The 24,450-nt window shown below is 45.4% G+C and overlaps 1 protein-coding gene across 4 annotated transcripts; it reads left to right on the top strand.

Moving 5' to 3' along the window:
- Nucleotides 4,655-23,414, top strand: ACTR5 (ARP5 actin related protein 5 homolog). 4 transcript variants are annotated; one of them, XR_002444158.1, is made up of 11 exons: nt 4,655-5,778; nt 6,418-6,647; nt 7,495-7,664; nt 8,513-8,730; nt 9,066-9,248; nt 11,826-11,948; nt 12,447-12,586; nt 13,914-14,046; nt 15,120-15,407; nt 18,426-22,678; nt 23,001-23,414. XR_002444158.1 is itself a non-coding variant. In XM_021416524.1 (10 exons), exons 1-9 carry the CDS (start codon nt 5,398-5,400, stop codon nt 15,372-15,374), a joined length of 1,833 nt encoding a protein of 610 aa, XP_021272199.1. In that variant the 5' UTR covers nt 4,655-5,397; the 3' UTR covers nt 15,375-15,407; nt 18,426-23,414. The 4 variants fall into 4 exon arrangements, 1 of the variants encoding a protein (XP_021272199.1); XR_002444159.1 differs by having other exon boundaries at nt 18,426-20,104; nt 22,398-23,414; XR_002444160.1 differs by having other exon boundaries at nt 18,426-18,630; nt 22,398-23,414.

Below are 24,450 nucleotides of genomic sequence, written 5' to 3' on the forward strand. Positions count from 1 at the left end.
CAGAAGTGAAGGAGAACACACTCCCTATATGCTAAGGGCTTAATTATTTCTTGTTAAGTAGAGGTAGACTTGTTTCATTCGTTAGACCTGAACGTTGAAGAGCTTTTCCTTACTCTGAGAGCACACACACGGGAGATCAGCAAAGTACTCACTGCAAGAGGAGCAAAATAGCCCCTGCACTTAAGCTTGAGTAGGAATGGCTACTGGGAGCCATTGCCTTGATCTCATAGGTTTGAAATCAACGAATGGTGGTAATAGAAAGAGTACTGGCAGTGTCAGTGTGGTGTTTAACCACTGTGAAAGTGATTTGTTCTTCTCTGAAGTGGGAGAATAGCAGAGCATGCTGCCGAGCTCTGTATGAGATGCTACTCGCTGTGGTCCATTTAATAACATGCAACCAGTCAGTACTGGTCACTTGGAAAGCAGCTGTTGTGACCTGAGTGTATCAGCTTAGTCTTGAGTGCATTTCTTTCTTAGAGAATTAACCTCCCTGTGCTGTGCTGGAGTAGCTTCCAGTGATGCTGAACAGGATTGCTGCTAATGGTCATACAACTACCAGCCTCACTTCTACCTCGAGGCAGTTCTCTGAGCTGCACCCTGTTCTGTTCTCTTGTATCTCGTCCCCCGGATTGAAGTTAACAGCCCTCTGCTTTGTAGCCTTGGGGAGCCCAGGATTCTCACAACATTTTCACGCAGCAAATTGCTAAGCCGAGCCACATCGACAACCAGGGAGGATGGCAGAAGCTGAATCCTCAGGACATTACAGATCTGGAGCAAATGGCTGAGAAAAGTCCAGGTGAGAGAACAAAGCATGGAGCACAACAGCTGGGGAAGGAAAAGGGGAAGAGAACTGTCACGGCAATTAGATTTGCAGAAGATGTTACATTTTCAGTAGGATTTAAGTAATGTGAGACTGTAAGGGGTCATTCCTTCTCTTGTCCACCCAATACAACTAACAAACCTGTTGGTGTTATGTCACACAAGGGATGAGTTTAAACTCCAGTTCTTCAAACTGTTCTGTACAATTGAATGCTTGCATATACAAAGAGTACTAGGAGAACCAAGTGGAAACTTAGCCAACTCCAGGCTCATTCTTTGCTTTTTTCCTTCTAGTTTGTGAGCACCAGTAAGGGCAAAATAATAATTAAAAAAAAAAAATCTTCAACACTGTTTTTGTTCTATCTTAGTAGTATTAGTGATGTCAAAAATCATTTGACTTGAGATATTCCTGGTTCCATGCTAAAGGTCAGCTTCAGGGTGTGCTAGTCAAACAGATACAGCAATAAAAGACAATAGCAGTCCTCAACAATTCTAGCTTAACAAAGCAGCCAGCAAAGCCCATAGATGTAGCCAAGGGTAACTCCACTGCTGCAGTTCAAAATTCCATGCAACATAAATAGCGAGTGACAGAGGAGGCAGAAACTAGCTTTCCCTTCTGAGCCCCTGCTGCAGAGGGCACACAGTCAGAGAACAAGGAAAGAAGGCATACACGACCCTGATCTCTTCTGCTCTTTCGGGATTTGTATGAATTTGTATGCAGTTCTCAAAGACTGTGCAAATACGTATACATACCTTAATAATACACACACAGACTTATACATACGTATGGCAGTTACTCTGTACGATTTTGTACTACCCTTAGTTGGGATACAACAGGAATCATTCCAAATAGGGATGACAGGAAGAGAAAACCTCCTGTTGGTCATTAACCAAGCAGAAACCAATCTTGTAGGTCTCTCTTATTCAAGAGGGAGGGGAGTCAGGCAGAGATGAAAAAAAAAAATAAAAAATACAAGCTGAGGCACAAAAGCAACAGATATGTTAAGATATGTTAAGAGATAGCCTGGTCACACCACTCACCATCACGATGTTACAGGGAACACTCCTTCCCATGTGGGAGGGTCTTATCTTCGGTTCTGAGACCAGCTGTCTGGGATTGCAGTTTGCTTTTGGCTTTGAACTTAGATAGGCAGGTTTGGACCTTGGTTGTCCCACAGGGCCACTTGATTGTTTGTCCTCTTCAAGTTCTGTACTTGTTGCATCATTCTGGTTCTCATCATCTGTTGGTTCACCTTCACATTTAGACTCACAATGAGACACATCAGGAGGTTGTTTCTTAGTTTCTTCTGCAGGAGGCATCTCTTCTAGAAATAGATTTTAAAATCTGTTATGTTACAGTTAGTTGTTGTATCCAGGAGCTGGGCAAGGTTCTTCTGAATCCCTTTCACCTGGAATCAAGGATTTTCAATCCCAGCTAGGCAACAAGAGGCCTGTACAAGTATTTGATTTTAACAAATTAGATTTTAATCAGCAACTACGTTAAAGGTAAAGCTGAGATATGCACCTGTTTTTTTCCCCACTTGTGCCTAGTGTAAAGTGGCATAAAATAAGTGGATATGACTTAATTAGTCAAAAAGACATTAAAGAGCACTGCTCTATTTGGTTTCTTAAGATTGAGAAATACTTTAATGCTGCAGTTCCACAAGCACAGTAGTACGTCGAAGTTTAGTAACGCATGTACTCTTATTGATTGAAATGGAATTTAGATCATGGAAGCCTGATACAAATAACAGTCATCCGAGGGCCTGGTATTATAAAGGTAAATGCAATTCATATAACCTGAAAAAAAGTTTACATCAATAGAGGCATCAATTGCTTATGCTCCAGGATTAGCAAAACCAGCAAAGCTTTATGTCCAGGGGTATATCAGCAAGCCTATTATTAGCCTAAACCAAAGCCTCTTACTAGTTAATGACATGGTAGAATTAAGAACCAGTGGCAAAGCAGAAAGAGATGCAAAATACACAAAGAAATGAAAATGCATGTCCTGCTCCTTTAAAAAAGGATTTTTATCAGAGTCAGCATTAATAAGAGAATCCCTTAACAGCTCCCCAGATGAAATCCACTCCCTCCCCAAAATACACAAAGAAGATGAACTATAATGTTGGCATTTGAAACCATACAAAATTATTGGGAAGCATTTTTTTTTTTAAATAAAAATCTACAAAAGTTATTTGACTTTTATCTTTCTAAGCTGAACTACTTTGGGGGGGGGGGGGGGGGAAGGGGAAAGAAAGAACAGCTAGCAGGAGTTAGTCTTATAAGCATTTTAACAGAAAAACATAATCATTTGATTTTCCATATGCCACCAACAGTACTAAAACCAACAAACAGAAAACCACCAAACCACTTTTATTTTCCTTCTGTGATGAGACTGAAAAATAGCTAAAAATAGCTCACAGAATGCTTTAGAGATGAATAGACAAAGCCTTTATACAAATGCATACATCCAATCAGCTGCAGAACTTACCTTCATTAAGTAAGAGCCGTAGCCAGATCACGATTACAATCAGTGTTAGTACATATGGCAAAGAAATACAAAAGAAAATAGGCAAAGTCAGCTCAGTCACCAAAGGAACTGGAGGATACTTCATTGCTAGCTTCAGGTTAATCTAAGTTTAGAACAGCTTGCTTGTTCTTCACTAACTACCTTTTATAACTCTGATTGCATCACTGTGATGATCACAAGAGGACCACTGGTATCCTCAGCATAGATAGCAAAAGGAACAGCCCTGTGAGGGCAGGGAGGGGGTAAAAAGGATTAAGCAGAGGATAAGGAGACCTGAGAAAACATCTGATTTGATTGTCATTGCTTCAGCCAGTAATTAAAGGATAAATATAAATTAGAAAGCCTTCAAGGCTTATGATAAAGTGGTAGTTAAAGGGATTCTTATATATCTAATACAGGGGGGGATAACCAAGCACTTTAATTGCTCTTTGAAACTGGTAGTGAAGGTAACTTTTGAGGAATCAGTAACGCAGAATCAGGCTTGCAGAGAGATTTAGAACATGATTACTGGCTAGTTAGAAATTACTTATCCCAGGTGCTTGTTTGACATGGAGTACGTATATGCCCCACAATAATATAGATTCCATTTTTAACCTTCTCTGCATATTTAAATCTATGAGTGAATCCATAAGGAAAATACACTTTAATATTTTAATTGCCTTCTTATTTCCCTTCACCCTAAGGAAGGCAAGCTAGTATGATTTATAGGACGTGTCTCTCTATATATTGCTTAATAAAGGAGTTCAGTAGTAATTGAAGTAGGAGCAGATACGTGGCTTTGATAACTTGGTGTTCATCACTTCTGCAAGGATGGACAAATCTGTTAACGTCTGCTATGCTTCACCCTCAATAAAATAAAACAATTTTCTATCACTTGTAATATGGGAGGGGTTGCTTGGCAAAATTAATTGTGTAGCTCCCAGAAAACCATGGATGAGAGCAGCTATGTAAGCACACATTATGAATGATTGCATACATTTAATGTTCTTACTTTTGTGCATGTGTTTTCATGTAGTAACAGCCCCTCAAAATGAGCCTTTTAATCCCAAGATCTAAATGAACTTCACAAATTCTTATAATTCACATTAATAACTCCCCTGCATGACAAAAGAAAGCTATTATACCTACTTCGTGCATGGGGTAAATGAGTGAGAAAAGCCATTAATGACCTGAGCTTCAAGGATGCTAAATATGTACAGTCCCCATTTCACAGAGTGAAAGTTGTCGGTATTTGGTATTTCTGAAAATCAGGATGCTAGTGGCTTACCTACAAAAGCAACAACAAGAGTGACAGCAAGATGCAGAATCCAGGGGGTTTGCTCTAACTATAGTTTTAATGATAATATGTTTCTCTTAGGTTGTTCACATGCAATTTTGTGGCAGTTCTGCAAGCTCTCCCTCACAGCAGTATCTTTGCCATTCTGCCCTCTGAGTAAAGATTTTTTTCCTGACATCTGACCTAAATTTCCCTTCTTTTAGCTCAAATCTGTTCTCCCTCATCCTGTCACTGCTGGACCATGTAAAAGTCACTCCCTGGTGCTCATAAATTCCCCTTGAGTCACAGAGGGCCAGAGCGAGGTCTCCCCAGAGCACTGAGATGGTGCTGCTAAATTAACTGCTGTGTGGCAGTGGAGGGTTTATGCTTCAAATTGAACTTCGCATGGTAGAAGATGCAAAAATTCCTTAATAAAAAGCGATTAATAAAAGTGAGCTCAAGGACCCTCCATCCACAGCCCACAGAGCCCTCCAAATCACTACGTGTGGACAAACAAGCACCAGAGCAGAAATTAGTGGTATTGCATCCATCTGTGGGCTTTATGCGGCCGCATCCCGCCTTACTGCTCCTTTTGAACCTCGTTATTAGGCACTACTGTGCACTGCTTAACGGTCAATGCGAGACCCTGCTGTGGCTGCTCTCTGAGGCGGGCTGCGGGCTTTCCCCACATCCATAACTCCACCGGACAGCCCTCCTCTCCTCGAGGCCCCGCTCCACCCGGAACCCGAGCGCAGCCCGCGTTGCCGCCCGGAGGCAGCGTGGAGCGCTCAAGATGGCGGCGGGGCGGGTGTTCGCCTTCCGCGACGCGCGCTGGGCCCCGGACCCGGTGCTGGCGCCGAGCGCGGCCGTGCGCAGCCCGCAGCCTGTACCGCTGGTGATCGACAACGGCTCGTTCCAGACGCGGGCGGGCTGGGCCGCCTCCGACCCCTCGGTGCCCGCCGAGCCCCTGCTGCGGTTCCGCTCGCTGGCGGCGCGCAGCCGTGGGGCGCGCGGTGGGGCGGGTGCGGAGACGCAGGTGGGCAACGACCTGGGCAGCCCCGAGCCGCTGCGCTGGCTGCTCCGCTCGCCCTTCGACCGCAACGTGCCCGTGCAGCTGGAGCTGCAGGAGCTCCTCTTCGACCACGTCTTCCAGCGCCTGGGGGTCGCCTCGCAGGTACCGCGGGGGAGCGCGGCCCCAGCCCAAGCATCCAGGATCGGTTCTTGAGACAGAGATTATACGTCGATAACTTTATACAGTTTCCCTAACTAGAAAGATGGCCAACTTTCCTAATGTTTTTTGTGCCCGGATGGCTTGCTCTGGATGTGTATGTTGTGTAATTTACCCAGGGCTGAACTAAATCTCCAGTTTTCAGTCACGCTTTGCCTCCACGTTGCACAGAGCGTGGTTAATTGGATCTTTAATCGTGGGGGTTGGGAGAGACCTCTGGAGATCATCGAGTCCACTCCCTGTGAAAAGCAGGCTCCCGGGGCAGCCGGTCCCAGGGCTCCGCCGCCCTCACGGTAAAGTTCTTTCACACGTTTGCATGGAACTTCCTGTGTTGCAGTTTTTGGGTATACTCTTGAAGCCCGTTCTTCATGTTTCGGAGCTTATGGCTTGGTTGAATTAACATGGGAAACCCACCTATAGCCAGGTGCTACCCCCTTGAGTGCTAGATGTGACGTAGGTGTCCAGTAGCCCGGTGCTCATTGCTGTTTGGGAGGAGTTGAAGCTGATCTTTAAAGGAAGGAAAAGTATCTCTGATTTTTTCTTCATCCTTTCTTGTTTTTTCTCCTTTTCTCTCGTCTCTTACAGGGTTGTGTCGAACATCCAATAGTTTTGACAGAAGCAGTGTGCAATCCTTTGTATTCAAGGCAGATGATGTCAGAGCTCCTCTTTGAATGCTATCAAGTTCCTAAAGTGTCCTATGGCGTGGATAGCTTGTACAGCTTTTACCACAACAGGAAGCAGAACTGGCCTTGCAGTGGGTTGGTGATATCTTCAGGTTATCAGTGTACACATATTTTGCCAGTCCTGGAAGGGAGGTGAGTTCTTAAGGTCCTAAGTACCCAGAAAGTTCTTTTTGTCGGTGATAAAAACACCTATTCCTTCAGCATTCAGACTTGCAGCTCCTGCAATACAAGTTCTTACTAGGTCCCAATTTATACCGAAGAGGAAAAACTAGCTCCAGGTTTAGTGCAACTTTGTTGAATTTTGAGTTGAAGAATTGGTGCTGTCCTGGTGTATATCGTATTTTTAGTCTCATACTTCAAAAGCAGATGAGGATATCTGCCCGAAGTACGACCTGGCAGCAAAAAAAAAGTGTATGAGGTTTTAAAGTAGCTTTGAGACAAAAGAAAGCATTCTGTGAGATTTCTGCAGTCCTTGAGACTTTCATCATTCTGATTATGTGGCCATGTTGCTCAAGTTTTGTTTTGTTTTGCTTTGTTTTTTTAATCCAAACTGCAGGAAAGGGCTTTATGACATCTGGCAAAGGCTTCTGATTGCAAAGGCTCACACCTGGCCAATTGCAGAATCTTATGTAGGTCGGAGGGACTACTTTTAGTCCCCTAGAATCATATCTTCCCTTCTTAAAATGGAACACTATCTTTTTGTTGCTGTAGCTAAAATTATTTTTTTCTTGTTTGTTAGTTTGTTTGCTTTTTAAAGCAGAGCCATTCAGAACGTGTGTGCAAACAATAATGTGGTGCATATGGTTGTTGCCTGAGAAAAGCAATAGAAGTGTTAAGACTTCCAGGTTCTTAAACTATTTACCCATAAGTATTCATCTATCTATTTGACCATGTTAAAATGAATAATACTGAATAGAATAGGAGGTCTGTTTTACAGTGAAGGTCTCTTCAGTTTCAGTTGTTTCTCTTGGACTTTCAGGCTGGATGCTAAGAACTGCAAACGCATCAATCTTGGGGGCTGTCAGGCAGCTGTGTACCTGCAGCGTCTCCTTCAGCTGAAGTACCCCGGGCATTTTGCTGCCATCACTCTCAGTCGCATGGAGGAAATACTTCATGAGCATAGCTACATTGCGGAGGACTATACAGAAGGTAGAGAACCAGCTGTAATTTTTTGTTTTGATCAGTAGTGCTCATTGAAACTTAGTTGTGTACCTTATATCTTTTGTTCTTGAAGGGCTGGGATTGAGGTACAAACACTCCACTGCTGGTTTATTTTTCTTATGAGGGTTTTGTAACCCATTACATGGGAAAAGCTTATTAACAGTTTCTGTAGGAGTCCATGAAACAGGACTGAATTTTAGAAATCTTTTCCTTGTTAGTTCAGACTTGTTTGTGAGTGATATATTTCTACAGAGGAAAATGTGTCAGAATGAATTTATTTTATTAGTAGTTTTACTCTGTACTTCCAACAGAAAGCTCAGTTGGTTAGGATTGTTTCTGCATCTGACCACATTTCTCTTCTCTGGGTGTTTTTGCTTATCTGTTTTAACGTTTCCAAAATTGCTGAGGAGAGTTCTTAGGACTTCTGTGAATTAATGAAGTTTTAAAATTTCCATGATGATTATCAAGTATTGGCCACAGAGTTGTGTTTTCTTCAATTTATCACATGCAAAAGAGCCTGTGCTGGTTTTAAACATGTGAGAGCTCTCCCTTAAACTGGGAAGAGAGAAGAGACTGAATGCTTCCCACTTCTCAGTGCTTTGTTTGTTGCATTCTAGAGAAGAGAGTGCTGAGAACCATTTGCACTGAGTGTGACTTGAAGGCAGTTCTCTGAAGAGGCAGCTAAATAAAGGGGTGACTGCCAAGAAGTGGGCAGAATCCAGGGCTGGATTGTTGCCTGCTTTCTCCTAAGTCTGAACTTGGCTTGGAGCGCCTACAGTGTGTAAATCATCCTGTTCAACCTGATAAAATAGTTCTTTTACTTCTCAAATATTCAGAACTGCAGAAGTGGCGGTCACCAGAGTACTATGAGAACAACGTGCACAAGATGCAGCTGCCCTTCTCTAACAAGCTGCTGGGGAGCACTCTGACATCAGAGGAAAAGCAGGAGAGGCGGCAGCAGCAGTTACGTAGACTTCAAGAACTCAATGCACGTCGTAGAGAAGAGAAGCTGCAGCTTGACCAAGAGAGACTGGACAGACTGCTGTACGTACAGGTAATCATGGCAGTTTTCTGTGAAGTCCTTTAGGAGAAGTGAAGGCTGCCCTCACAGCTTTTCCAGAAGGTTCTGCATCACTAAGGAAGCTATGACTGTCCTCTGCCTCTCGTGATAGGGGATCTTTAAGGTTACTTGCAGCATAAAAAAGAATTAATTGATGCAGGGGATGCCTACAAGTTCTGAATAGCACTTTTTTTTTGTGAAGTATTTTGCGTGCTGCAAAGCCTGCACATCCAGAGTCTCTTGTAATGAGGGCAAAGTATACATACATAGTTAGTACATGTTTGATTACCACGTATCATCCATCACAGCCGGCTCTGATCTGTCTGTAGGAACTTCTGGAAGATGGTCAAATGGATCAATTCCACAAAGCTTTAGTGGAGCTGAACATGGACTCTGCAGAAGAACTTCAGTCTTACATCAACAAGTTGAGCCTGGCCATTGAACAAGCAAAACAAAAAATCCTCCAGGCAGAAGTCAGTATTGAAGTAGATGTTGTGGACAGCAAACCAGAGGTATGTTTTCTCCAAGTTAATCTCATTCTTATCTGCGAGAAATGAGTTTCTGTCTTAAAATGTTCCCCATCTGTGAATATCTGTATTATTGATGGGTTAAGGTGTTCCTTTAACACGCTCCTTGCTGATTTGGCAGCTGCTACTCTCATTTGGAGCTTTCCTGTGCGGTTACAGAAATTTAGAGTTTTGATTGTTTAAGAATATGCCTGAAACGAGTAACCCTTCTTGCAGTGTGCTCTGGGACATATCTTACGGTTTGATTCCATATAATTCTGAGCATAATCTCTAGGCTTGCTGACAGTGGTTAAAGTACACCATTATACAAAGTCAGTAAGCTTCCTCAAACATTTCAGCTGGATAAAAGAAAACAGCCCTAAAAGATAAGATCAGTCTGAAGGTACCACTGCTTCTGTTTGTACTTATTCCTGGCAGCATATGCCAGCCAGCATCCTTACTTAAGGATGACTTGCTTATAGGGTTGTAAATGCAACAGGTAACATGTTGATCTTGTTTGTACTGCAAGCTAACTTCCTGCATTACTTTTGCTGAGATAATCTATAATGCATTGGGCCCACTTTCCTTTTTGAGAGAATTGATGACATTGAATTGTAAATACTTAAAACTCAAGTTGTTGTAGTCGTAAGTCAAACAACCACACTCAAATATTGGTAACCTAGTATTAAAGGTATAGAACTATACAGCTTCTTTTGAAAATGGTGTTTGTCTGCCTTTCTGTTCTTTGCTTTCAGATGCAGTTTATGGTAAACAGCCAACCTTTTGCTTTTGTTTTGGGTATGGTTCTGGTGCAATCAAGCAGCATGCTTTATTCTTTTTACTCATCTATGACAGATTAATTACTAGTCTTGGTTGCTGGAGTTTTCTTTGAGAACAGAAAGTTACTTGTCCTCTTTGCCAGACTAACACAGGCCCAGCCCATTCCAGGGGCTTCTAAGAGGTGGTCCAAGACTATTCCTGCATTTGCTTTTAATTGCCTTTCAAGTCACGGAAGATCATTTTTAGTTTTATCTGTGTTTGCTCAGGAAAAGGTAGAGAAGAAAACAGAAGAATGAAGCACAGAGGAGAGTGGGGCCAGAAATAGCAATTCTCATGTTTGTCTCATATAGAACCTGAGACGTAGCCAACGCTAGCTGGTGAGATGGTTCTTCTGGGTTCTATCCTTTCAGGAAAGTTTATGTAAGAATCAAAACGACTACATGTGAGCAAAATGAGGTTAGGTGGTGGATTTTACCACAGCGTTAAGGGATCTTCTTGTCTTCTGTCAAAAAGAAAACGTTCTACAAAGAGATAGCCGAATGCCTGTCGGCTCCTTGTGATTCTGCCAGGTGGTTGTGCCTAAGTTCCAACACGTCTGTTTTGGATCACGCACTCCTCTTGTTTACAAGGTGTAGTCTCAGATGCTGTCATGAATTGGCAAGCCTTCTTGTTTGGTCTGGGCTTTGTGAGAAAGCTTACAGTAATCAGCGCATCCATTTGTGAAGACAGGCCATCTCTGTGGCCGCGTAAAGGAGCTAAAAGCCCATTGAGTTGTCCTAGGGTCTGTGCCAGCTCTTCAGCTCTGTTCTGGTTTTCTCTGTTACTGTTTTTTGTTGTGGTGCTTTTTTGTTTGTTTGTTTGTTTTTGGTTGTTTTTTTTTTTTGGAAGACAAAAATATTGGAGATAACTTCAGGTCACTACCATTAGTTTACTTTACCAATGAGCATATCTTCCATTGGGAGTAGTTGCCTGTCTTTTAAATGAGACAAATGAGATGCTTCAGAAGGTTTACATGGCCTAGCTTTATCTCATCCTGTTATTGCTTGCTAAATAGCACGTCAAATGTTTACATTAAAAAAAACCAAAAAGGCAAAACCAGATCTTTAGCAACAAAATTAGAAATCTACTTAATTATAATGCAGGAATAAATTAGATAATTAAATAATTGCTCCTACTTCGCAGCAATATTCTGTAATCTTGAGTGATGCTTCTCCTTAGGAAGGAGCTTTGGGAGCAGCTTGATGTCTGTGTAAAATGCAAGGGTTTTTTTTTTGTATATCCCATGTGCAAATGCTAAGCAGTTACAAACTAGGCAACTGTCAAAAACTGTGCTAGCTTTTTAGCTAGCAAATATTTGTTTTCCATTCCCACACAAGCGAAGCAGGGAATTAAATGGTAATTATAGAACAGTTAGAGGTGCTGGGAGAGCACCGAGTTTCAACCATCTATTTTAATAAGCTTTAATATGTTATTATGCTAGCAGGGTCCTGGCAGTCAACTTGTTGACTAAGGCTTTTCATTTCTGAGCTGGCTTCAAGATAAAATAATAATAATAGTAATAAAGTTTGAAAATGCTTGATTTTTATTCTTGCAGTGAATGTATTTCTCCCCTCCTGTTTTCTGGGTTGTCATCGTTTCGATTTTTGTCTTCAGTGCTGAAGAACAACATATCTATTTTCAAGCATGGCAAAGAGTTTAGATGTAAAGGAATCAGGGTTACATTTTCTGAAGGTGTCAGCAGAATTGGTGTTGTGTATGTGCCTAGCACATCTGGACTAACATATCTGAACCTTCTGTTTCCAGACCCCTGACTTGGATCCACTGGGCAGCGAGCAGTCACTGGAAGATGTCGAAAGTATTCATGAGTTTGAACCTTTATTTGCTGAGGAACAACCCGAAGTTGAGAAGCCTGTTGCTGCAGTGCAGGTTTGACTTCAATGTCTATGGCTTATGTCAGAGGTTACTGCCTAATGTTTGACTGTTTCTCCAAATACAAACAGTGCTGTCTGCTCGTGGAAGAGTTAAACCCCCTGAACTGTGCACAGTTCAGGAGTCCTCATAATCATGACTGATGGTTCAGAGCAGGAGTATCCCCACTCAGCTCTCTCTGCAGGCTGTGCATGTTGTAGCAGTGCCATGCTCTCAGGGAAACAGTCCTGCTTAAGTTTTTGTGTGTGACCCGTAGCCTATATCACATTCCAGTGTGAACAAAACTTTCAGTTTGTGAAGCTGAGCTTTAGAACTGAGTGGTGACAAATAAGTAGGTAAAAAAAATAGGTTTTTCCATATCCTTTTGGGACCTTTTGCAGCGTGATCCTTTCTCTGAGAGAATATCATCATCTTTTTAGTAGAGAATTTTCTGGAAACTTTGCTTGCTCTATTCTTTAGTGTAATTTTCTGCTTCTCAATCTCATATTTTTAAAGCCCGTGTTTAACCTGGCAGAATACCACCAACTTTTTCTTGGCACCGAAAGAATAAGGGCTCCAGAGATCATCTTCCAGCCCTCCCTGATAGGAGAAGACCAAACTGGTGTAGCAGAAACAATGCAATATGTCCTCGAAAGGTGAGTTTACAGAGATACTTGGCACTTCCTTCAAACAAGCCTTTGTTTGAATACCAGCTTTTGCAATACTGGTTGTTTAATGATGCCTTGAGAAAGTATGTTTGAGTAGTTCTTTTTGGTAGGCTTGAGCATTGAGGGTTAGGGATGCCTTCTGTTCTGAAAACCACATCTAAGTCTCTGGTCATCTGAGTCAGGGGCCTTCAAACTCTTTTCATCGTTCACTCAAAAAGTTTTTAAGTATCAACTGTCAGTGTGTGTGTATTTATAAATCAGATACACGTGCTACTCAACGAACATACGTATACGTCGTAAAACAATAGTAGAAATTGAAAAAGGATGAGATTGAGTATTTTATTAATGCTACAAAAATTAGTTTGGGGCCCCTCGCTACAACAGAGATACTGAGTTGAAGGAACGCATTCAGTGAAGAGTAACAGCACTGGGGAAGGAACCAGAAAACAAGACGTGAGGGATGGCTGAGGGAACTGAATTTAACTTGAGGAGTCTGAGAGGAGATGTCATTGCTCTCACGACTGCCTGAAACAAGGCTGCAGCAAGGAGGCTGCTGGTTTCTTTTTCTCAAGCAGCAAGTGATGAGACACAAGGAAATGGCCTGCAGTTGTGCCAGGGGAAGTTTAGATCAGATATTGGGAGGAATTCCTTTGTGGAAGGGTGGTTAGGCATTGGGACAGACTGTCCATGTAGGCGGTGAAGCTGCCATCCCTGGAGATACTTAAGAGGTGTGCGCACATGGTGCGTGGGGACATGGTTTAGTTGGCAGTGTTAGGTTGATGGTTGGACTTGATAATCATAAAATCCCTGAGGTTGGAAGAGATCCTTGTGATTCTGTGAAAAATACTTCCCACACACCAGTACGTTGTCTTGCACGCATCCCACTTTGAAGAGCACTGCTCCAAATTGTTGCAGAGGTAAGCAAAGAACCAACCCTTGTTAATATCCTTCCCCTAAAACAATGAGCTAGCAGTCTCTCTTTTTGTTAGACCAAAATCAGTGATGTTTGTAAGTTATCAAACCCTAGGAATATATGAGATTACATTTTTCTGTAAGAAAAGTAAGAACTCCAGCTCTGCTGAGTTGTTGATTGATGGGGATACAGCTCGGAGTGCTTTGAGGATTTTCTTCTGCCACCCCCTGAATTTCCAGAAACCTAATGAGCACAGGCTTTCATGCTAGCGAGGTGGAGGAAATTTCTCGAAGTGTGAATCTTGAAGACAAACTGTCAGTGTTTTCCCGCATAGCTGTTCAGTTCAGAGAAATAATGTTCTTGAAAAAGATAGAATTTGTGGGGTTTTTTTTCCTCCTGTAGGTATACAAAAGAGCAACAAGCTGTTCTTGTCCAGAATGTTTTTCTCACTGGTGGAAATGCAATGTACCCTGGACTAAAAGCCAGAGTCCGGAAAGAACTCCTTGAAATGAGGCCGTTCCAGTCGTCTTTTCAGGTATGCACACTGACATGATGTCTTCATGAACATCCTGTTCATCTGTGTCCAAAAATATTTCAGGCTGGGAGTAGTACAGAGTGGGTGTGCTCAGAGCATGGGAATGGAGAATGTTTGTTTTATGACGGGCAGATGACAGCTTTTTGTGACCTGAGAGAATGAGGGTGGAACAAAGATGCAGTTGGTCTTTCTGAATACGTTAGCAGGAGTAGAGTTGCCTTGGAAAAGCTGCTTCAGCCAAAGGACTGTGCATGCACGAGAAAGCATGTTTGGCTGGATGTCTGTAAATTCAGACAGTTACTTTCTGAAACAATCAGCCTTTGTTAGGAATTGTTGCTGGGAAAAACTGCTCGCTTGAAAATTAAGTTACTTGATATGCTTCTTACATGTGAAGATTATCTGGGATAGCAGCAAAAGAGTAGGTATCTTACAAACCTACAAAAAATAAGAGCTTTCTTCTTTCCATTAAGATGTTCTGTACTGTGGTTCCATCAGAAACTTGTCATTTCACAGATATTATTTATAGTACCTACAGGGTGTCTAGTTCAGCCATCTTATAGCTGCAGCAGGAAAGCATTTTATGCTACTGTAATAAGAGTCATTTAAATGGGAACATGAACCTACACCAGAGGAAAAAAGAGCATGTGGAAAGAGCACGTGTAGTCTTTTTCCCACATAGTGTGATTTCTTAGCCTGCAGTATTCCACCCTGCTACTTTAAGCAAGGAGGAAGCTTTGCTGGAGCACTTGATACTTGTTTTGCATTACCACCAGCTCTTCCAGCACTGGCTTCGAGCTGTTAGTGCTGTTGGCTGTGAGTGTGATGTATGAATGTGCCTTGGAAGCTGTTGAAACTCAGCAGTTTCATGGAAGATTGATCTGAAGGTGAAAACATGCTTCAAATCCTTTCCTAATTCCTCCTTCAGAAGCACTGAATTACCAGCTCAAACTGGAAATTGTGATTTGCATTGCATACTGTTGTAACCAGGGTAAAAAGGGCTTTTCTCTCCTGTGTTTAGATCTTAAACAAGTTGGTGCTGTCCTACATTTGATGTTCTCGGATTTTCCTTCCAGGTTCACCTTGCTTCCAGTCCCATTTTAGATGCCTGGTACGGGGCTCGAGATTGGGCAGTGGAACACATGACCCGTGAGGAAGGTTGGATTACCAGAAAAGACTATGAAGAAAAAGGGGGAGAATACCTCAAGGAGCACTGTGCCTCCAATGTCTACGTGCCCATTCGCCTGCCAAAGCAGGCCCCACGGACTACAGAGGCATTGACCAGCAGGGCGCTGACAGCTAGCGCGGGCAATCCTTGCGAGCAGGCGTAGCACCCAGCCTTTGTCACAGTCCCTCCCATGGAGGTAACAGTGCCAAGAAGAAAAGAGTGAGTGCTCTGCAGCCTGAGCTGTGTGTGGAGCAGAGGCCTCGGGCTCGCCTTGCTGGCTGCTCAGAGAGCACGAAGCACCTCACCTGTCACTTGAAAGGGGAGCTGTGTTACTCTGGAGCATCAGCTGGGGTGATTGCAATGGGTAGTAACACTTCTGCAGAGCACAGGGACGTGAATCAACAAGGAGGAACACAGGAAAAACGCATTCCAGAGAAAAATACTGTCTTACAAGCTTTCAGAATAAGACTCGAGGGTTTTTTGGAAATGTTTTGCGGATATTTCTTTAATTAAAATTCACTGGTTGTATACTGCTGTCATTGCACAGCCCGGAAGCTGGGCTTGTATCGCACGGCTCCGTCCAGCAGGTGTCCCCGTTGCTCGTTGCAGTGAGCTGCTGTGAAGCTGTGCTGCTGGAGGCTGCAGGTGCTGCTCAGCCTCCTCCTGCGGCCCGGCCCTCTGGGCTCTTGTCCTGATCGATGTCCATCCTGCTACGTGCTTCTGGTAAACCACTGCATGGTCAGTGGGATTTCAGACGCTTTCTGAATTTGTCAGCTGCTGCCATCTTGGTTAAAAGTCGAGGTCTGAGCACATAGAGCATGGTTCTGCTGTAAAGGAGGAGCCCTCCTTAAAGCACGGACCAGAAGGAATGCTGAGTTTTGTGAAGTCTGTAGGTGATTTTGCAGGAGTGGGGGCTGAGCAGGGCAGCTCTCCATGGGTGGGGCTCTTCTCTGCTGCTGTTGGAAAGCTGGCTGGGAGCACCTGCGTATTACAAAGCTTGTTGCAGCTGATCTGTAGCTGTATTTCATGACACACAATGCATTGGCTTCCTCCGTTAGAAGCCTCTTGGTAGCATGTTGTCCTGAAACCTTTAGTGTCAGCCCTATAATAACAAGGGTGGGAAGGAAGAGGACGGAGCATCCCCTAGCAGAAATCCCTTGCCACGCCTAACGTGGTCTCACAGTACTGTAAAGAGTGCCAACACAAGAGTAGTCAGGGTTGTTAGCTATTTCAGAGGGTCACATTTACCTTTGGACTTACGTTGCTTCTGAACTGTTGGCAGTCTGACTAAATCAGAGTAGATGGTGGTCACCAAAAGTCTTGTTAGCAATAAAACAAACTTTTTGCTTTCCTATTGATGTATGTGTTTCGGTGATTTGAGCTCTTTAACAAGTACAGTAACAAGCATGTATTTGAGTGGTTGTACGTTGCTGAAGAGCACAGGTTTGCAGCCGGGCCCCTGTCTTGCACAGCATGCTGCTGAAATGTAACTGAAGATTCAGTTCTCCCACTGAACGACTCACTGTTGCTTTCCCAAAAGAATAATTAATGCTAAATGCTGGACTGAAATCTAAGCAGACACGAGCAGTTTGGCAAGAGCCCTAAACTGTTAGGCTGGAAAAAGTAAGGCTGTGAGGAAAATATCCAGACCGTAATTGGTATCAGGAGGGTAAGCAGGTGCTGGCTTGCAGTCAGTCCCATGAGAGCTGCAGAGCATCAAGATAAGTTATCTTGCAGAGTCAAAACAAGATGCGTATTGATGCTGAAGTGCTAAGTTTATTGCCATAGGGTGTGATACACACATCTGATAGCAAAAATCTTAAGCAGACCCACAATTTTAAGGAAAGGTGAATCCATCAGACACTGATGTCCTGCACACTGAGGTCACAGCAGCGTGCAGAAGTTCTACATTCATATATTGCTCAGAGGCTGTAATGGGGGGAGTGGTATGTACCTGCTCTGCTGCCTGGCTCCTGAGGCACCTGGCACTATTTTCCCTTTGGCCTCGTCGTAACTGGGAGGGGAGGAGGAGGAAGAAAAGAGAGCTTGCTGCCTCTAGATAGGATCAGCAATCCAGGTTTGAGGCTGTCCCTAGCTGCCTCCAGGCCTACCGCTTTTCAAGAATATTGAGGCAATTCATGGTGTTCAAAGAATGTGGAAAAACATGCTGTACTGAAATGCAGAAATGTTACACCCCACCAAGGCGTCTCTTTTGGTTTCTGTTTGTATCAGTGAGCTGGGGTGGGGTGGTGTCCCATGGCTCTCTGACCCCTTTCTGACCCATCTGCAGCCATCGTGGTGGGCAGGATGCTCACACTGGAGAAACTTGTTTGGGTGCTTGGTTGCTAACTAAGAAATGGCACAGAAAGCTGAAGAATGAAAACCCGAAGGAATATCTGGAGTGGTAACGTTGCTTTCAATGCTTGGCCAAACCGTTCCAACCATTTTGCTTATTAATTGAAAGCAGAGCTGCCTAATGCAGTAAAGAGTTGCCAAGTCAGCTGCTTTGACTGCTTCCAGGAAGAGTGATTTTATAATCTTCTGAATATTAGCTGTTAATTTATTACCTTATCCCTGTAATAACTGCAGTATCTAATGAACTTGGGCAATACAATTGCAGTCACAAGCTGTGCTAAATATGCTGGTGTCATTTAATTGCTCGGAATAGCAGTGTTAAAAGGGTGGACGTTGGAAAATGGGATTGATTTTACCAGTTGAAGTTTGCTTCCCTGATTCAGTTGCTGTAGCACTGCGTGAGTGCTGGTGGTGGCACAAAGGTTGAATGAGCGTGTAGTGCTGAGGGCAGGAGGAAGCAGCATCGGTTTTGGCAGTGCTGTTGGTTGAAGTTGTGGAGGGGAAAGAAAAATAGCTCTGTGGCCAGGAACCTGCAGGTGATGCTGCCGTGAGCGCCTTCGCCAACGCTCAGCGGGCTGTGCAGAGCTGCTGTGTAAGCAGCCCTGGAGTCAGCAGTGTGTTTGGCCGCACAGGTGGCCTGCCAGCTGACAAAGGCAGTTGCCAGCCTGAGATGCTCGAGTGGTTTGTAGCTGGTCCTCAGTGCTTGAAGTTCAGAGCAGCCCGCAACCTTACTGTACCGCTGAGCTACCGCCTAATTCAGGTCAAAGAATACACAAGTACAAGCTGCAATTTATCAGGCTTGGTGAGCTTGGTCTATTTAATCTAAACGAGAGCTCAAACTGGGTTCCACCTTTCACAGGGTCCCTCAGATCTGCTCGGAGTGGAAACACCACGTCAGCGAGGAGCCCTGGAGACTAAACACGGGCCACGTGTCCCACGTCCCAGATTTCCGCCTGAGCTGCGTGCAGGGCTTGCTTTTGGTCTTCAAGGCTTCTTACGTTTCCTGTGCCACGACGACTTCAAACGCGAACCGTTCTCTGCTAAATCTCCGCTAGGACACCAAGGTTAGAACTCTTTGCTCCAATTATTAATCTCCAAAATAGTTAACGTGCTGGGTAAGACAGCGTTTCAGAAGAAAGAGAAGATGCCCGTGAACTGTCACTTAAAATTTAGGATTATCCCTCCGGAGACAGCCTGCAACGATCGTGTAGCAGCCAGGCGTAAAGCAGAACTTTTGAAGCTTGTGTGGGATGAGCAGGGGAGGGCAGACTGCTGTAATGGATTTAACATTATCCCCCAAGTCAGATGGTGGGATTTCCACCCTGGTTCAACACGTCAGGCACGGAGCAGCTGCTCTGAGTCCCATTATTCACTCCCACTGCCAGTCCCCGTGCATAAGCTTCAACAAAACTGCTTGGTCTTAAGTGGTTCAGACTGCGGCTTGCCGGCGTGGTTTGCCAGGAATTCTCCACGCTGCATTTTGCTCTCTTTTCAGGTGCTCAGCTTCCTCTGGTTAGCTGCTGCACACCTTTTGCCCCACTTCTTCTGAGCCCAGCCCTGGCTCTTAGGACAGAGAAGTGCCGTAGGTTTCTGTGTTTTCTGTTTTCTTTTTAATTGCATTGTTTCTTCTGCATCCTTCGGGATCATTTCTTCCCTTTTTTGAGCAGTGGGCTTGCTTTCCATTTCCTAAGGCAGTAGAGGCCATAATGAGAGCACTGCATCGAGAGCCAGGAGGCCTGCCTTCGTTTCCATCTCTATTTACTCCTGACAAGCCAGTTTGTGCTTGTTTGCTTTGACCTTGCCTCTGTGCCTCGGCACCTATAACAGCAAAATTAACCTGAGAGTCATGCTGGTAGAGCTGTTCACACTGTATAGCAGCTGCAGAGAACAGTAAGGGTGGTGGGAAGGCTGGAAAGAGGGCACTGGGGAAGGAGGGAGGTCAGATAAAATCCCGGGCAGTAGGTCCATGTGTGCTTCATGCTCAGGTGGGCCAGGGGCAGGTGGGAGTCTTCTAACCACTCGCTGCTGAATGAGGCATGCAGTAGTGTAAGAATCACTCTGTACATGGGTTCTTTTATTCGTTAGCAGTTGCTGCTGATCACTGTCAGAATATGGAACAAGCTGGGTTTATGGTCTGACTCAGAAGCTTTTACGCTCTCAGAATTCCTGATTTTAGGCAGGACAGGATTTCTTTACCTGTTAATTTAGGAACAAGGTGAAGAACAAAGTGTTTTCTCTCTCTATCTGCCAGGACATAAAATGAATAGAAGAGATGTGCTGGTGGGGAAAACATCTTTCATGTTGTCAGTGAGATTCCTTGTAGGCATCCAGGCTCCTGTGTTCCCAGGAGCTGTGCTCAGGCTGTTAAACCAAGAGGAGGCTCATCCCCAGGGGAAGCTCAGGGCACCGCTCTTGGCAGGTCTGGCTGAGCTTCACAGCGTGCGAGGAGAGTGTGGCTTCATTCAAACCCACTGAATTCCGGAGAAGAGGCTTGTGGAAAACATCTAAGCTCCTTGTGCTTGGAGGATGTGAGGTGGGGTACGTGAACTTGATTTATGGTAATAAAGTAAGAAACGGAGCCTGACTCACTGACACTTGTTCTGCAGCCCAAGCAGCAGCCCGACCTGTCAGGTGAGGAGCAGCCCTGGGGGTGCCCTAGGGGCTGGCAGCGACGCAGTGCTCCCTGCACAGCTCCACACGTAATTCTGTTTGCTCTCTTTATAAATCTGTTGTCAGCACTCCAGAGGCAAAATACCTTTACAATGTCCCCAGCTGTTTTGAAGGATGTATCCACAGTAACGTGGATTCCACCATGGCTTTTTAGGTTCGTGGAGGGTGTTACCAGGTAGATTCCATCTGCCGGTGCTGGCTTTGAGCTGCCAGTAAGCTTCTTGCATAGCTCGACAAGTATTAGGAAAAGCAGCTCTGACTGCTGAATGTGGCAGGGCTGCTTTTTTTGTGTCATCTTTAAACTCAGTTTTATGTCCCCTGGGTTGAACATGTGTGTTAGCAGGATGCTCCTGGCTGGCACTGCTTCTCAGCACTGCAAAATGCATTTCCAGTCCCGACCCTTAGATCACTATAATTTCATTTTCCATGCTGCAGCTTGGTTAAAATATACCCCACTCCTCCTCTCACCCCAGATTCCTGCCACATACCTGGCATTCCTTCATCTTAATGAGATGAGGGAGTGGGGGATTTCACTCTCCTGGAATTTTAGAGGAATACTAAGTGGATTTCTCATGAAAAGCCCCATTTAGGATATAAATCTCTCCAGAAGATAGCCTCACATGGCAAACCTTGCTTTTGCTCGTAATGCAAGCAGTTTTTAGCTCCTTGTTCAATTGCTGCTCTCTGCTTGGGCCGCGGTGCAGATATTGCTGTGATGGAGCGAGCTCTTGGGTGGAGGCTGAAGTCTTATCTGTTTGTGTAGGCAGGGCACCGGGCACCTCCTGCTGCTGGCACTCGGCCTTTCTGCTGGGTGCTGCAATTTGCATAGTTTTGTTCCAGGCTCAGCCACGAATTTACCCTGTATCATGAAGCTGCGTTGGACCAGTTTTCTGCAGCCCGGTCCTGGTGCTGACCCAGGAGGTGTTGGGGCAGTGGCGTCCCACGGCAGCAGGAGCACAGTGTGTTTGTCACAGCGCTCGCCTGCTCCCTCGCTGATGGAGGCCTTGCTGAGGCTGGCGTGCTGCAGCCACCTGGGAACGCTCAGTCCCTGCTGCAGGGAGGCTCCACATGTTTACACATAGCAGTGACAGCAGTGACACGTGTCCCAGCAGTGACAGCGGCGCCAGCTGCCCGGAGCAGTTTCAGGACTGCCCTGGAGCACTTTGCATCCCTGTAGGAGACAGCAGGAGCGGTGTGTGTACAACAGGAAGGGGAGGCTGCCAATAATGACGGCTGGCTGACGCCGGGTAGGCAGTGAGGCATGGAAATGCGGTGTGCCCAGAGCTGTCTGCATGGGATCCAGCTCCGTTGCGGGGCTCTGCCCTCTCCCACACATCAGAAAGGATGGATTAAGGAATACAAATCACAGAGCTCTGCACGCAGGTGGATGTTGGAGTGGCAGCACCACGCTGTGCCGTGAGCTTCTGCCCTGGAGGTGCTGTGAATGTGCTGCAGTCTGTGAGGAAGCTGCTGCGATGAGCGCTGCGTGGCTCTGAGAGTGGCTGTTCTGGAGCCGTGAGGCTGCTTTCATCCCGCTCCACGTGGGCAGGCGGCCACGGGTGTCCTGCTGCCGGAGGAACAGGGGAGAGGAAAGCTTTGATTCCCCGCGATGGACACTGCGGTGCTCGGGATGGAAGGAATCAGGGCCGGGGGCTCCTGCTTTGCTTTTATCCTTTGTGACTGGGACTTCTTGTTGTGGGAACGGCTGTGACCTCTCCTCTGGCTTTGTTTGTGCTCCTTGGCCGATATTGTTCACAGCAGCTTTGATATGCAGCTCCAAGGGGTGCAGGAAGAGCTGAGCCTGGCTGCCCACTGCGCGCTGCGGGCTGGCAGGAGGTGCCCCTGCGCTCATTGGAGCTCCCCATGCCCTGGGGAGGACAGCTGAGCCGTGTGCCATCATGGGCTGTCCCCGAGGTGATGACTTGTGCCCAGCGTCTGCCTCTTCTGGGTGTGATTTTCTAGGAAAAGAGCTGGGAGGCTGCAGAGCTGCTGCGCTGTGCTTGGGCTGTGGGGTCACTGCTGGAGGTGGGAGATGCCCACAGTGTGCAATCCACGAGGGCTTGGGGACAGCAAGGCAGGCCCGGCAGGGACAGCTCACACTCATGGTTGCTGTTCTCTTGGGTGCATTTTAAAAATCACATTGAGTTCTGTTTTTCCACAGCACAGCAGACTCCCTCGGCATCAGAGAAGACAATTCCCAGAAGCTGTAAAACCCTCAACTTGTTTACACAACTCAACATGCACTTTATAATATTGTGTCACCCTTCAACCTCCTCTGCTGTTGTTCTGTGTGCTGGAATCTGAAATACGTGTAAGCCCTGGTTACGCTGTATGCCTTACACAGGCTTGAAATGCTTTTAATTGCAAATTCGCTGCCGTTTCTATGAGCAGTCAACAACTCAATCACAGGAGCCAGCTGTCAGGAACAAGAGTTTTTATCAGGTATCAAATGCAGCCCTATGGTCAGAGATGGGGGCTCAGGTCAGGGGATGGTTTCAGGCTGTGGGGTTTGGGGATGGGTTCGGTGTGTTGTCCCTGCTTCAAGCCGAGCTCTGCCTTGCACGTGCTTCCCAGCACCCAGTGCAGGAAGCAGAGCTGGGTCCAACCTGAACCCCTCTATGCTGCAAGAAGTGGATATTAAAAAAGCAAAAACAAAGCAAACTCCTAGAATACCGCTGTTCTGACTTCAGCATTTTGCACCAAAATAACCCACCACAAGCAGTTCTCAGACGTACCAACCTCTTTCCATTTTTCTGCTTTCCAGAAGGGTGCTGGAGCCACCCCGCCTCCTGAATTGAAGGAAGTCCTTTCCTGAAGTGTGCACAGAAAGGCTCCAGGTTTCTGGCTCAGGAAGTTGCTCCTGGAGCCTGGGGCCGGCGCAGACGTCCCGGTCAGGCCGGTGGAATCGCAGCGAGTGAAGTCCTGCCAAGAGCGGTGACTTCGGTTGCTCCTGCTCTGTTTTTTCTGTGTCAGGGGATGAGCAACCAGGGTCCTCCTTCCTTTTCAGAGAAGGCGCTGTGGCTTAAATCTAGGCCGAAAACAGACATAAACCTACTTTTGTTCCTTAGGCATCCTAAAGACTTTCCTACAAATAAGTCAAAATATGTACGTTTTAAAGTGTTTTGCTCCTTGGGATTCGTGTTTCTACTTGAAAATAAAAAGCTTGTAATTGTCTAAATGTGGCATCAGCTGCTTCCAAGATGTATAATTTAAGAATTTTGAATGTTAGCGCGTGCCTTTAATGTCATAATTTCTTAATACCACTGCCACAACTGTTAAGACATAAGCAATTTGATTATAGCTTTATGCTAAATGCAGAACTATAATGAATACGATCGTGTTTAAGATTCTTCCCTACTGAACATAAAGATAGAATAATCTCTCCAGAGTAAGGAGAACTTCCTCAAAGGACTAAACTGAAAGGTTTTTAGTAATTATTTAGCTTTTGGAAAAAGGAGTTTAAGCTGATAGACAGGACTGAAGCAGGGCCTGAGATGTGAAATGCTTTGCTGCAGAGATGGAGCAGAAGCCAGGTGACCCATTCTCTGTTCCCCAATACTCCCCTTTCCCAGTTGTGATGTTCCTGGATAGAGTCACAGAACCATGTGTTGGCTCTGTCCTTTCTTCTCCTCGCAGCACCTTTCCATGGTGCAGCCAGATTGAAAAGCGTTTGATTGCCAGAGCTCTCTGGAAACCCTCCATTTTTTATTTTCTCCCATTTTCACCTATGTTTACTAGCCATTTTGGGAAGCAGAAAAGGTATACAGAAACATGACTCTCCGTGCTGTTGTGCCTGGCCCCTGGGGATGGTGCCCGACAGCTGGAGCTGGTTCCTTCTGCCCTTCCCAGTGTGACCGCAGCACCTGGCTGCTAATTCTGCTGTCCCTCTGCTATGCCTTGAGCCAGCGTGGAGGCTTGTTTTGGGAATAGCTCACAGCTGAGGCACCTGCACATTTCAGAGGGTGCTTGTGAAACACGGAAGCCTGTGTGCATGGAGATGTTTCCACACACTGCGATGCACGTCAGCGTCGGTGTGGCCATTCATGCTCGTGTGTCATGGCAGCTCCTGTACAGCACCACGGGCATCGTCTGTGCCCCACTGGGAAGCAGCCACAGTGCCCTGATGCCTCCCATGGGTTCTCACATGAGGCTGTGAAGCTGGGGAAGGCTCTGAGGGCAAGGTGTGCATGAGGAGCGGCTGAGGTCGCTGTGTT

Source organism: Numida meleagris, chromosome 19 (genome assembly GCF_002078875.1).
Source record: "Numida meleagris isolate 19003 breed g44 Domestic line chromosome 19, NumMel1.0, whole genome shotgun sequence".
Taxonomy (NCBI): domain Eukaryota; kingdom Metazoa; phylum Chordata; class Aves; order Galliformes; family Numididae; genus Numida; species Numida meleagris.

Coding starts and splice junctions, on each gene's coding strand:
- ACTR5 (XM_021416524.1), top strand. CDS start 5,398: ATGGCGGCGGGGCGGGTGTTCGCCTTCCGCGACGCGCGCTGGGCCCCG. Junction 12,587..13,913: donor ATGCAATATGTCCTCGAAAG/GTGAGTTTACAG, acceptor TTCCTCCTGTAG/GTATACAAAAGAGCAACAAG. Junction 14,047..15,119: donor CGTTCCAGTCGTCTTTTCAG/GTATGCACACTG, acceptor TTTTCCTTCCAG/GTTCACCTTGCTTCCAGTCC.